Raw genomic sequence first — 14120 nt, forward strand, 5'->3', positions numbered from 1 at the left:
AACACAGACACAGAAACAGGATATCGTATAATCTTATTTATATGTGGAATCTAAAAAAAAAGGTCAAATTATTTTTCCTGAAACCATACCACCTCTGTTGGTAACCAGGGAGATGCAAATTAAAAATAAGGTCCCATGTAAGTTACCTGAACAGGTGGCCCAGACTCTGGTGCCACCTTTCTGTATTACATAAACACTGCTCTCCTAGCTTACCTGTATAGTTCCATGGGGTGTTCCCTACAACCAGCAATGAAGGACAAAAAAATCTGAGGCCTAGTGTATGATGAGTTGGCTTGATGTTTTGGTGTGAACTGAAAATGGACTTTGTACTACAGCCTACTCAGAAGTGGCCCGTAAGGATTGTGAGAGTGGGTGTTTCCCCCACTAGGCAGAGCTTCAAGAGGCATATCTTTTTGAAGGAGGAAGAAATGATTTAAAGTGAAGATATACATGTACTCTTGGGTAGTGATGAATGGCTGGACTCATGTGGGAACTAGAAGAAGCAACATTGGAAAATGAGAGAAAGGTAGTCTGGGGAAAAAAGCATGTGGATGGGTCTGTGTATATGCAGACCTAGTGATGGCCTAGGAATGAACTCAGCTAAGAGGACTGGAATCCAATGGTCTTACATTTAGTCCAACATTTTCTGTTATTATAGAAGACTAAATGTAAAGCTGAAAACCACTAGGTGCAAGAGTCTTTGGATTAATCAACAACAACCTTGCAAATAAAAACTCTATTCTCTGCCATATTATCAACTAAAAGTATGACGATAGAATAAAGGCATTTTTAGACATTGAGTGTCTTTAAAAATTTACCCTTAATGCACCCTTTTCCATGAAGTTGCTGAAGGTTGTACCCTTTCAAAATGAGAAACTAAAATAAGAAAGAAGAGAAGACATGGGAATAGGAAACAGGAGTGAAATACAGTGAGAGAAAAAGGGAATTCCCAGGTAAAGGATCAAAGATGAGTACACAATAACAATTGTATTCTAAGCTTAGAGGGCCAGCAGTATAACTCAAGAGATGGACAAGTTTTCCCTGCCCTTATCAAGATGCTTGGTGCCATTGTACTGTCTTTTAACTTGAAGACTGAATGCCTGTGTGCACCTGGTCCATCTTTTCATCTCTGCTTGCTTGCTTTCACATGTGGTGATGAAGTTGCTGCTCTCCTCTCATTGCCCTAGGTCAGCCAAAGAAACTTATTTCACTCTTTAAAGTGTTCTGCTTTGACTTACATTTGAGAACTGGAGGAAGGTGTGGTGATCTAGGATCTTACTTACCCATGCAATATAATTCCAGTAAAATTACAACAGATTTTTTCTATAATTTCTTAATTTAACTTTAATAATTTATTATAAAGTTATATGGAAGTACAAAGAGCCAAAAATAGCTGAAAAATTGGTGAAGAGAAAAAGGTAAGGGGACCTGCCAAATAGCAAGGAGTATCACAAAGTCGAACTAATTCAGAAAATCTTTCAATTGGCCAAGAATTGATAATAGATCAGTGGAACAGGACAGAGACAGCAGAAACACATATATGCAAATTAGCTTATGACTTGGATAGAATTACGAATCAGAGGGTAGAGAATAGACTATTTAATGAATGGCACTATGGGAAAACTTAAATGTATCTTAAACTACATACGTAGTATTTTATATTCTATAGTAATAGTGGTTATGTAAGTGGGTATAAGTGTGTGTGTGTGTATATATATATATATATACATACATACACACACACACATACACATTCTATATATTTGTGTATACACATTCTATTCTATATATACATACACACAGAGAACATGGAACTCTGATGGATTGCTGGTGGGTGTGTAAAAAGGTACAGCACGTTGGAACCAGGTAGACACTTTCCTAAAAAGTTAAACTTATCTCTACCATTTGGCTCAGCAACTTCACCCCTAAGAATTTATCTAAGAGAAATGAAATCAGATGTTCATGTAAGGACTTGTATGTGAATGTTCCTAGCTGCATTATTTGTAATAGTCAAATTACAGATGAAATACAAATTTCATTACAAATAATTACAAATTATTGCGAATAATTACAAATTATTTGTAATGAAATTTGTATTTCATCTATCTGTATGCTCTCTGATGGAAAAAGTGCTAGCAACCCAGATGTCCAAAATTGGTGAATGGATAAATAAAAAGTGGTGTATTGACACAATGGAATACTTCCATGCAGTAAAAGGGATAGAACTACCCAGATGTGCCATGTTAGTCAATTAGTTAATTAACTTAATTAAGCCTATTCCCTGCCATTTTCTTATGCTGTGATTTTGATTAAATGTAAGACATAAGAGCAAATGAGTGACTGGCCTTAGAGGCTTGGCCAAGAGGCTTACTACTTGGCTTCAACAAATTGTTGCCATGAAAGAATGTGGGCACTGTACTGCCAGGTTAAACCATTTTAAGAGAAAAGCTGAAATCTGGAATTTTGTGTGAAATCATAGGATTTTCAATTGTTAACAACCATTATAGAAAGTAAGGCACTGTTTGAGCCAAACGGCAGTATCTGTCTGTGTGCTCTCTGATGGAAAATACTTGAGGATTTTCATCAAGGCTGTGATGACCAGCTTTTGTCAAGAGATGTTTATAGTGGTGGTTAATAGTGAGTGGATGATCTCTGTATCCCACATGCCTAGCTGAAGACAAACAGTGTCTCATTTCATTTCACAAGTATCTCTGTGAAAATTAAGTAACTAGCTAAAGGTTGTGTCCGTAATAAATGCCGTGCCTCCTCTTTAACCACCATGCTATTTTGGAAGGTAGCAATTTCAACTCTTTGACCTTTCCTTGGTCAAAGGAAAATTACACATTTTTTAATGTATAAGACATTTAAAAAATGTTGGTTGGGGGGTTTAATTTAATCAGTCTCTTTTATTTCTCTCCTCTGAATAACACAGTTTTTCCATATTGAAGAAATCTAGACCTCAGTTATTTAATAAGTCAGTAGTTTAGTTGAAAGAAGTGAAGATAGCAAGAGAATAGCTCTTAATTACTTAGAGGGAGAGTCTTTAAAAATACAGCTTGAAAAAGTCTATAAATATTGAAATTGATATAATAAAGTAGAATATAGATGTTATCTATATTCAAAAACATCTGTTTTCAGGATCGTTTGAAGAAATGATTCCTGCAAGGAAGCTGAAGAATTTTTATCCAGGTGTAGCTGAACATAAGGATATTTCCAAGTTGGTCCTCCTCCTCTCTTCTTCTGTGAATTCTCTAAGAAAAGTGGCCAATGAGGCCCTACAGGACTTTCAGAAATACAAGACACTCTGGACAGAGGACCGAGATGTGAAAGTGAAGGTGTATTTCTGCTACTTGTAATGCAGTTGGGGTTTGAATCATTTATATCTAATGCACATGGGAACACCAAGAAAACATCAGTGATAATGACAGGAGCTCATGAGCAGAGGTCAAGAACCTATAAATGCCAAGCATGTAACACATTATATTGTGTGTAATTTTCACATTGACACTGAGGCAATTGATCATAATGAGGCTCAGGCAGATTATGTTTAATTTGCTTGAACAATTGACTAATGGTTGTGTTCCAGACTGCCCAGAAGGCAGGTGTTCAGGGTGTGGCACACTTGCAAAGACTCAGCTGTACTTTTGGTTAGACTCAAGGAAACTTGAGAACTCTGAACAGCTATTCCTGTTATTTTGTGAAGTTCCCTCCCATAGCCTCTCCTCCAAGGCTAACAGTTAGTTCATCCATTCCCTTATCAAGCCCCTGGTCTGATGGTACATACAAGTGAAAAAGTACATAAGCAAATATAATTTTCTAATGTAACTATTATAAGTGTAAGATTTGTACTATCAAATTTAAAGAAAACATTGTTTCCTTACTATAGGAATTTTTGGCTAACAACCCCTCTCTGACTGAAATCAGATCAGAAATTCTGCACTATGCTACTTTTGAACAGGAGATTGATGAGTTGAAGCCTATTATTGTTGTGGGAGCACTTGAGCTGCATACAGGTATTTTAACAATAATATATAAAATATCTGTATTTTTACATGAAATGTTGCTTTATTTAGAAAGCAGTCATTAAGCTAACTTGGTAGAATAGTATAAATATTAAATATTTCTGGACTGCTAATATTGTTCATGTATACATTATGTACGTAATATGCATGTTCTAGACCAGTAATATTATTCATACATGTCCTATACATACATATATAAAATATGTACATTATGTAATATGTATTTTTATATATATTATACCAAGGTGGCTTAATATACACTTAATATGCTGCAGATCCTTGATTGGCAGTCAAATAACTAAAAGTACAGAGGAGGGGTTGTAGATAGTTTGAGGTCTTCTGAGAAGTTAATTCACCTGGGATTAGAGTATCAAAGGATGATGAGACAACCGTTTAATGTCTGAAATAAAAAGCCCAAGCTGACTTTATTGCTTCCTGTAGTGAGGGAGAGTTATGCTGGTCAGACGAGGTAGTCCCAGCAGAGTAGACTATACAGGTCTCATGCTGTGACCCTAAATGGGTTCGCATCATCTGCAGAAGGATGCTTGCTCAGGTGTAGCTGTTGTCAGTTGGTTGGCACTCAAAGGTGGGTTTATTTGAGTATGTTCCTCCTGATTGGTTGAGGTTCAGAAGAGAAGAGCTGACACTGATTAACTTGCAAAAGTATGTGAACTAAGGTGAATTGGTCTGTGGTTTGGGTTTAAAACTGGTTGTGGTGGTTACATATTGTCATGGTTACAGAGGTACAGTCAGTTTTGTCTTAAGTTTGTGAGATTTTATTCTCAGAAAATATTTGAATGACCAACCTGTTTTACACCAACTATCCACCTTAAGTAGATTTTCAGATCTGTGCTCAAGTAGTCATTGTAACTGTGGCTCTCAAATTTGGCTACTGAAGTTACTTGACCCCTCTTCTGCTGGTGATAGACAGCACCCACCTCGTGAACTACTTTATATAAGATGGTTAGCATAATACCTGGCAAATAGTTAATGTTCCATAAAGATTAAATACTATTATATCTATAGGAAGATATCATACTATTATATTAATTATAATAGTTATACTGGTATTATACTAATACTATTATATCTTTAATTTGGAGAAGAATCACAAATCTTGAGGGCATTATTTAGCTAGAAACAAAGACTGTCTATCAGGGGCAATAATTACAAGAACTTCTATAGCATTTTGGAAACTGTACTCTACCTATTATTTTAATGTTCTGTCTGTTTTCTCATAGTGGTTAGCATTATGATCCTTAATACAAAAATTAACTGTAGCACAAGTGTTCTCTTTGGCCAGGAGCTTGCTCTTAGAGAAAACTAAAAAAAAAATGGTGACAATAATTAGATTAAAAAAAGAAGAAACTAGGCTGAATCCCTGGGGCCCGAGGAAAGGGAGAAGAGAGGCCCAGGAGGTGTGGACCTCATGAGACAGCATCTGACAGCCTCAGTCAACAAGCTGGCTATGTGTCTCTCTTCAGGCTGTGCTTTCCTCAGCTCCCTCGTCCTCTCAGGTTTACTATTGGAAGTTGAGAGGGGAGCAACTATGTTTCAGTATTGGCAGGGCTGTGAAGTTAGGGGTGCTGAGAAGAGAAAAGGGGAATGGGTAAGGATTGATCATGTAGAGTTGACTAGTTAGAACTGTTTTATTTTCAAGGAACAGAAACTTGTTTGAGCTATATGAAGGGGGAAGAGTGTATCCCAGAATCCAAGAGGCAACTGAGCTTTAAGAATGGACCAGAACCAGGGACAATATAGGAAGCTGAGAGAATCCTTTCTCTGTGTCTGTCATTTCTTCTTCCCTCTGTGCATGACTTTTCTTTCAGAAGAATGGATTCTGATTAGTACATGAAAGGTCAAGATTGACTGGGATAATCAGCTAGGCCCAGGTACAGTGTCAGGTTATACATATTCTCTAATGATGCGCCTGAGATAGGAACTGTTGTAACAGGAAAATGGGCAGATTTGGCAGACGAAAAGGATATTACACTGTACTATGTGGGGTTACCTAGAAGAAACGGGGTGAGGAGTGAGGTCTGCTAATGGGATGGCCAAACACAGAGCAAGGTCCCCATCGCACAGGGCTAGAAGTAATTTCCGCAGTTCTTCTCCACAGACTGTAATGTCCTCGTGCACAGCTTAAAATACCCCATGGGAAAGGGAACTAAATCTTCAAAACCTAGTAACCTTACAGCACATTTAATTCAGACTGACTACTTTTCAAGTGCTTAATAAGCTACAGGTGGTCAGTGACTATCAAATGCAGTTACAGATGCTCAGATTAAAAATGAATCATTTCAGAATATCTGTTGTATTCCATTTTGTTCTTTTCTTATCTTCACCAGAGCCAATGAAATTGGCCTTATCAATTGAGGCTAAGGCATGGAAGATGTTACTCTGTCGATATCTGAATGAAGAATACAAAAAGAAAATGTCAGACATGATAACATTTATTAATGAATACTTGAAAAAGTTATCTAGACCTATTCGTGATTTAGATGATGTCAGGTTTGCAATGGAAGCCTTGTCTTGTATCCGTGATAATGAAATTCAAATGGACATGACTTTGGGACCAATTGAAGTAAGAAACAATTGCATTTTTTATTGTTGAAATGCTATTTTTTAAAAAACAAAATAGAGACACACTAAAAAGTTTATTCTGGTAACATATTTTTTTATTTATTTTATGGCACACTGCCTATTTCTCCTTTCTAGTGTTGGTATCTTTGGAGGTATTTTGACAATTATCAACTGTGTACAGTACACAGAGGAATATTAATATATTAATAATACTGTACTGGTATAAACAGCATTCTTTTTTTATGCTGGCACCAACATTTTATGGAAGGGACTGGTTGCACTGTCTCACATGTTAGGCAAGTTCTCCAAGTATCTTTGTGTTTCCTTAGAAACCAATTATAGGTCTCACTCATGACCCGTGGCATGCCACGGGCAGCAAGGTGGGAGTTGTCCACTTAGGCTTAAGTTACACTGGGAAACTGTTGGAACTTAAGTCAGCAGATGTTTTTAGGGACTAGAACTGTATTCACTTTCTATTGCTGATAACAAATTACCATAAACTTAATGACTTAAAACAACACAAAATTATTATCTTATAGTCCTGGAGATCAGCAGTCTTAAAATGGGCCATATATAGCTAAAATTGAGATGTCAGCAGGGCTGCATTTTTTCTGGAGGGTCTAAAGAAGAAGCCAGTTCTTGCTTTGTTCAGCTTCTAGAGGCTGACTGCAGTCTTGGCTCGTGGCCCTTCCAGCAATGACATCTCTCCTGCCCCTGCTTCTGTCGCCACATCCTTGACTCCTGCTCTCCTGCCTTTATCTCTCCCTTGTATGAACCTTTGTGATTATGTTGGGCCCACCCAGTTAACCCAGGATAATCTCCCAGGATAATTACATTTTTAAACTTCATCACACCTACAAAGCCCCTTTTGCCATGTAAGATAGCCATAGGTTCTGGAGATTAGGTTGTGGGCAGCTTGAGGAGGCCTTTATTCTGTCTACCGTAAGTATTTTACAACTAATACTTAGAATTTCTGGTGCGTGATGATAATAAAAACCAGACTTTTAATTCATTTAATACTATTTTAAAAAATTCTCTATAGAGGGTGCATTCTCTTATTGCCTGCAATACCTGGGGAACTGGCATCTCCGCAGCCCCCTTTTGGCACCCAGTCTCATGACTGAGCATCAGCATCTTGAACCCATTTAGACTTTATACTCCTTGGTAGCTAATGAATTTCACACTTTTGCTACTTCTTTAAATCTTAGTAATTGGGAATTTTGGATGCTGACCACCCATTCTTCAAGATTTAACAAATTATCTTAGCATTTTTTTCCTGACTACAGAAGCTCAATTCTTCAACGTGAATTCTTTTGGTAAAGCCAGTTGCCAATTCATTCTTTAATCACTGAAGGTTTTTTTCCTTTGGCGTGTCTCCCATATCATCGTTTTGTTCCATTCTTTATATAGCCTGCTCACCATTTTAATGAAAATTATTTTGCATGGTGTTGACACAAGATCAAGGAGGAGAAGGAGGCAGAAAATGATTTCTAGGGGTATTTTCTAGGGTAGTGTCTCAGTGTCATCCATCTACATTTCCATCAGAATCACTTAGGCACTACCAAATGCAGATTCAGGGCTGAGGATCTGGAGTCAATACCAGTGTCAGTGAGAATCAAGAGGTGCAACATTTAATGTTGGAAACATTAAAAAAACATTCCAGGACTTCCGCCAAGATGGAGGCGTAGGTGGAAACACTGTGCCTTCTCCCACAACCAAGTTTGAATAGAACAAAGGTTTGGAGAACTAGGACACACCCAAAGACCAGAAAACGGAATTATACGGAAGTCCGACAACTATGAACCGTTGAACAGGGACGGTAAGAGAGGCGGAACCAGCAGCGGAGCTGGGTCGGGCAGGACAGATCCCCGACCTAGGCGCACAGGCAGCCCAGAACCAGTCGGGGTGTGGGCAGACTGACTGCGGTCGCACATTTGCACACAGTGAGACGGACCACGCAGGCCCCAGGGGACGAACCCAGTGGTGGAGGGCTGACGGCAGTGGCACACTCGCGTGCAGTGGAACGAAACGTGTGGACCTGGTGACGGTGGTGGCTGCGGCGCTGGTGGGGGACGCCGTGGCAGGCGGCAGACGGGAAGCCATTGTCCCTCTTTGACCCCGCCCCCACATACAACATCACAACCCAGCAACTGAGTTGCCCTGCTCTAGTGAACACTTTAGGGCTCCGATCCTGCTATGGAACAGGCACAAACAGCCCAAAAGATGGTGCAAGAAGAACTCAAAGTCCCAAAGCCCATAACTCTCAGCGACCGAGAAATTGCAAGCCTCTCAGAAGCACAATTCAAGACACTATTTATCAGGATGCTCACAGAACTGGTGGATTATAGTCACAAATTAGAGGAACATATGAAGGCTAAACTAATTGAAATGAAGGGAGATGTCCAGGAAACCAATAGCGATGGAAAGGAACCTGGGACTCAAATCAATGGAATGGACCAGAAGGAAGAACGAAACATCCGACCAGAAAGGAATGAAGAAATGAGAATTCAAAAAAATGAGAAGAGGCTTAGGAACCTCCAGGACATCTTTAAACGTTCCAACATCTGGATTATAGGGGTACCAGAAGGGGGAAAGAAACAGCCACAAGTGGAAAACTTATTTGAACAAATCATAAAGGAGAACTTCCCCAGTCTGGCAAAGGAAATAGACTTCCAGGAAATCCAGGAAGCTCAGAGAGTCCCAAAGAAGTTGGACCCAAGAAGGAACACACCAAGGCACATCATAATTACATTAGCCAAGACCAAAATGAAGGAGAGAATCCTAGAAGCAGCAAGGGATAAGGGGACAGTCACCTACAAAGGAGTACCCATCAGACTGTCAGCGGATTTCTCAAAAGAGACCTTACAGGCAAGAAGGGGCTGGAAAGAAGTATTCCAAGTCATGAAATCCAAAGACCTACAGCCAAGATTGCTTTATCCAGCAAAACTTTCATTTAGAATGGAAGGACAGATAAAGTGCTTCTCAGATAAGGTCAAGTTCAAGGAGTTCGTCATCACCAAGCCCTTATTATATGAAATGCTAAAAGGACTTATATAAGAAAAAGATGATGAATAATATTAACAGTGAAAGGACAGCAAACACACAGTTATTAACAACCACACCTAAAACAAAAGCAAACCAAGAGGACAGCTAGATCAGGAGTGGAACCATAGAAATGAAGAACACATGGAGGGTTAGAAACAGGGGGGTGGGAGGAGAAGGGGGTAGAAGGCACAGAAAATAGCATAGATGGTAGGTAGAAAATAGATAGGGGGGAGGGTGAGAATAGTGGGGGAAATATAGAATCCAAAGAACTTGAGACACGTGGTTATAAACTAAGGGGGGAAGAATGGTGGGGGAGGGAGGGTGCGGGTGGAGGGGAATGAAGGGGGGGGAATAGAACAACTGTAATGGTATAATCAATAAAATATATTTTAAAAAACATTCCAACATTTAATGTTGGAAATGTCTCCTGGAATAGTCTGCTTTCTGAGACATAGGCAGGTGTTTCTAGAAGCCATCTAAATTGTTGGACACTTTCCTTTTGATGTTTCTGAGCTCCACCCTTACTCCCCAGGAAGCCTATGCCATTTTAAACAGATTTGAAGTTGAAGTAACCAAAGAAGAATCAGAAGCAGTTGATACCTTGAGATATTCTTTCAACAAATTGCAGAGCAAAGCTGTAAGTACAAAGTCCTTATTTTTTATTTATAAATTCTAATTTAACACTTATAGTGACTTATTTAAGTCATCCAGAAAAAATGTATGTTTCATACTTTTTAAGAGCTAAATGTGTATTATTTTAATAGCTTTATTGATATATAATCCACATACCATAAAATTTACCATTTCAAAATATGCAAGTCAGTGATTTTTAACTGTTCGCAGAATTGTTCAAACACCATCACTATCCAGTGTTAGAACATTTCATCACTCCCTGAAAAACCTTAAACCCATTAACAGTTATTCTCTATTTTCCCACCACAGCCTGTGGCAACCACTACTCTACTTTCTCCCTCTATGGATCAGCCTCTTCTGGATATTTAATACAGATAGACTTACACAAGATGTAGTTTTTCATGACCAGCCTCTTTCGTTTAGCATAATATTTTCAAGGTTTACCTGTATTGTCTCATGTATCAGTACTTTATTTTCCTAATGGCTAATGATGTCGAGCATCTTTTCATGTACTCATTGGCCATTTGTATATGTTCTTTGGAGAAATGTTTATTTATTTATTTTCAGAGAGAGGGAGAGGGAGGGAGAAAGAGAGAAACATCAATGTGTGGTTGCCTCTCATGTGGCCCCCACTGGGGACCTTGCCTGCAACCCAGGCACGTGCCCTGATTGGGAATCGAACTAGCAACTCTTTGGTTCTCAGCCTGTGCTCAATCCACTGAGCTATACTAGCCAGGGCTGGAGAAATGTATATTTAAATCCTTTGCTTGGTTTTGAAATTGGGTTACTTGTTTCTTTGTTTTTTAAGTTGTAAGAGTGGTTATAAGTCCTTTATCAAAGAATTTGCAAATACTTTCTCTCATTCTGTGTTTGTCTTTTAACATTCTTGAATGATGTCTTGTGAAGTAAAAGCTTTTAATTTTGATGGAATACAATTTCTCTCATTTTTATTTTTATTTTTTGCTTGTGTGTTTGCTGTCATATCTAAGAAACCAATGCCTAATCCAGCGTTGTGAAGACTTACTACTATGTTTTCTTAAGATATTTTAAGATAGTTTTGTAATTTTAAGCTCTTACATTTAGGTCTTTGAGTTAATTTTTGAGAACATTTTGAGTTAATTTTTCTATGTTGTGAGTTTTGGGTCCACCTTCATATAAAAGCATGTAGATACCAGTTGTCTCAGTGCCATTTGTTAAAAAGACTATCCTTTTACCAGTTAATTGCCTTGACACCCTTGTTGACAAAAAGTTGACTGTAAATGGGAGGATTTATTTCTGGACTCTCAATTCTGTTCTGTTGATCCATATGTCTATTCCTTTTCCAGTACCATACTGTCTTGATTATTGTAGCTTTGAACTAAGTTTTGTTTTAAGTGTGGTAAAATACACATCACTTAAAATTTAATATCTTAACCATTTTAAGTGTATATAGTTCAGTGGTGGTAAGTATATTCACATTGTTGGGCAATCAAATTCCAGAACTTTTTCATCATGTAAAACTGTAACTCTATATCCATTAGTCAACACCTCCCCATTCTCCCTTTTTTCAGCTGTTATCATTCTGCTTGCTTTCTTTATGCATTTGACTGCTTTAGGTACCTTATAAAGTGGAATTATATATATTTGGCTTTTTGTGACTGGCTTATTTCACTTAGTATTATGTCTTCAAGGTTCATTCATGTTGTAGCATGTGTCAGAAATTCTTTCATTGTCAAGTCTGAATAATATTCTTATGTATATATACATATATATGTATATATATGTATCTCACATTTTATTTATATACTTATCTGTCAGGAACACTTAGGTTGCTTCTACCTTTGGACTATTGTGAATAATGTTGCTATTATCTACAATAATAGCATCATTAATGTGAACATGGATGTATGAATATCTCTTTGACACCCTACTTTTAATTCTTTTGGATATCTCTGCAGCACTAGAATTCTGGGTCATGTAGTGATTTTATTTTTAATTTTTGAGGACTGCCATACTGTTTTTCATTGCAGCTGCACCATTTTATATCCCCACCAACAGTGCACGTGGTTCTAATCTCTCCACATCCTTGTCAACACTTGTTATTTTCTGTTCCCTTGGTATAGTAGGGATCCTAATGAGTGAGGTTGTATCTAATTGTGGTTTTGATTTGCAATTCCCTAATAATACGTGATGTTGAGTATCTTTTCATATACTACTGACCATTTGTGTATCTTCTTGGGAGAAGAAATATCTATTCAAGTTCTTTGTTTATTTTTTAATTGGGTTGTTTGTTCTTGGATGTTAATTCCTCATCAGATACTTGATTTGCAATAATTTTCTCCCATTTTATAGGTTGTCTGTTCACTGTTGATTATGTCTATATAGTCCTTTTTATTTCTGTAAAGTAGGTGGTGATATTCCATCTTTCATTCCTAATTTCAGTAATTTGAGTCCTTTCTCCTTTATTCTTGGTTAGTCTAAGCAAAAGTGTATCAGTTTTGTTGACCTTTTCAAAGATGAGACTTCAGATTTGTTGATTTTTTCTCTGTGATTTTCTATTCTTTATTGATGTGTACTCTGGCCCGCAGGGACCGTGTATTGTGGCTGCGATGAACAAATTCATAGGGACTGCAGAAGTCCTGTGGAAAAAAAGGGACAGCATGGCCACTCTCTGAGTGAGAGAGAGGGCCCTGACCCCTGCCCAGACAGGCTTTAATTGTTTTTCTGGGCACATTACATCCAGGATGGTCCTCATTTACTATGAACAGGTTTGCTTTAGGTGGTCGACTTTTACAGATAACAAAGGAGAGGAAGTTGCTAATTACTACAAAGAAAAAGGATATTTACAAATGAAAAGGAAAAAGTGGTTGGACTGGTTATACTCATCCTTGGGAGGTTTAGCATACATTTTAAGAAGTTACTTTAAAGATATGCAGCAAACATTTTCTGCCTCAATTCAGGGTAAGGGAGTTTTAGCAAAGGCAAGACTCAGAGCAGCATTGGTACAATGCAGGCCTGATTCCCCATGGGAGGACCTATCCGTGGGCATGGGTACTGTGTGCCGACTTGCTCCCCACTGGATTTTCCAAATCAGGGGCTGGGCTACATTCCTTACTGACATGCAGAACAGTCCCCTATACTTTATATCATCTATTTGAGCTCTATATTTATTACTTCTTTCCTTCTGCTTGCTATGGGTTTAGTTTTTTTCTTCTTTGCCTTGTTTGTTAAGGTGGATGGTTAGTTACTGATTTGAGATCTTTTTTGATGTATGCATTTATAGGTATATATATTTCTCCTAAGCATTTTTGAAATAGGTAAATATTTACACCCCACAACATAGACATTAAAAATGAACTTCAAGGGGGGGTCCAGATTCTCTAATTATACTAAAAAATTTTACTGAACATTAATTAAGTTAAAGGTGGCTTAAAATTTCTTGTTTATGGAAAGATTTGTCACTGAGCTTGAAGCAAGGCATAGTAACAACGATGCAGAGCTGAAACTGGGGTCATGACTCGTGACTCCATCTCTGGGTGATCATGTGCAAGTGAATAACCTTTGTTTCTAAATTTCTTCATGTGGTCATTTGGGAATATTTTAGGAATTTTTTATATGTGGTTATGAGCTCATTTGAGGTAATATATATAAAATACTTCTATGCTCATGTTTATTTAAGTTCATGTTAAATATTATGTAATTGCTTGTTTTGAAAAATGTTTGCTGGTTAGCCAGGAGAATGACTCTTAGGAAGGAAATAGGGAACACTCCATTGAGATTTAGTGAAGTCCAGCTTTTTCTTGTTCAATGGAAAAAATTCACATGAGTTGTTTTTCTGTCTCCTTTTATATTAGTGTT

At 37.8% G+C, this 14120-nt stretch overlaps 1 protein-coding gene across 1 annotated transcript in view; it reads left to right on the plus strand.

Moving 5' to 3' along the window:
- Positions 1–14120, plus strand: part of DNAH8 (dynein axonemal heavy chain 8) — a 303075-nt gene that overhangs the window by 63714 nt on the left and 225241 nt on the right. Inside the window, exons 24-27 of the mRNA XM_037051914.1 lie at positions 3139–3335; positions 3887–4013; positions 6371–6606; positions 10183–10287. Of these exons, the coding sequence (XP_036907809.1) occupies positions 3139–3335; positions 3887–4013; positions 6371–6606; positions 10183–10287 (665 nt within the window). The remainder of the gene's footprint in view (positions 1–3138; positions 3336–3886; positions 4014–6370; positions 6607–10182; positions 10288–14120) is intronic.

Source organism: Sturnira hondurensis, unplaced genomic scaffold (genome assembly GCF_014824575.4).
Source record: "Sturnira hondurensis isolate 20B ecotype Veracruz unplaced genomic scaffold, ASM1482457v3 Scaffold0000880, whole genome shotgun sequence".
In the NCBI taxonomy this organism is placed as follows: Eukaryota; Metazoa; Chordata; class Mammalia; order Chiroptera; family Phyllostomidae; genus Sturnira; species Sturnira hondurensis.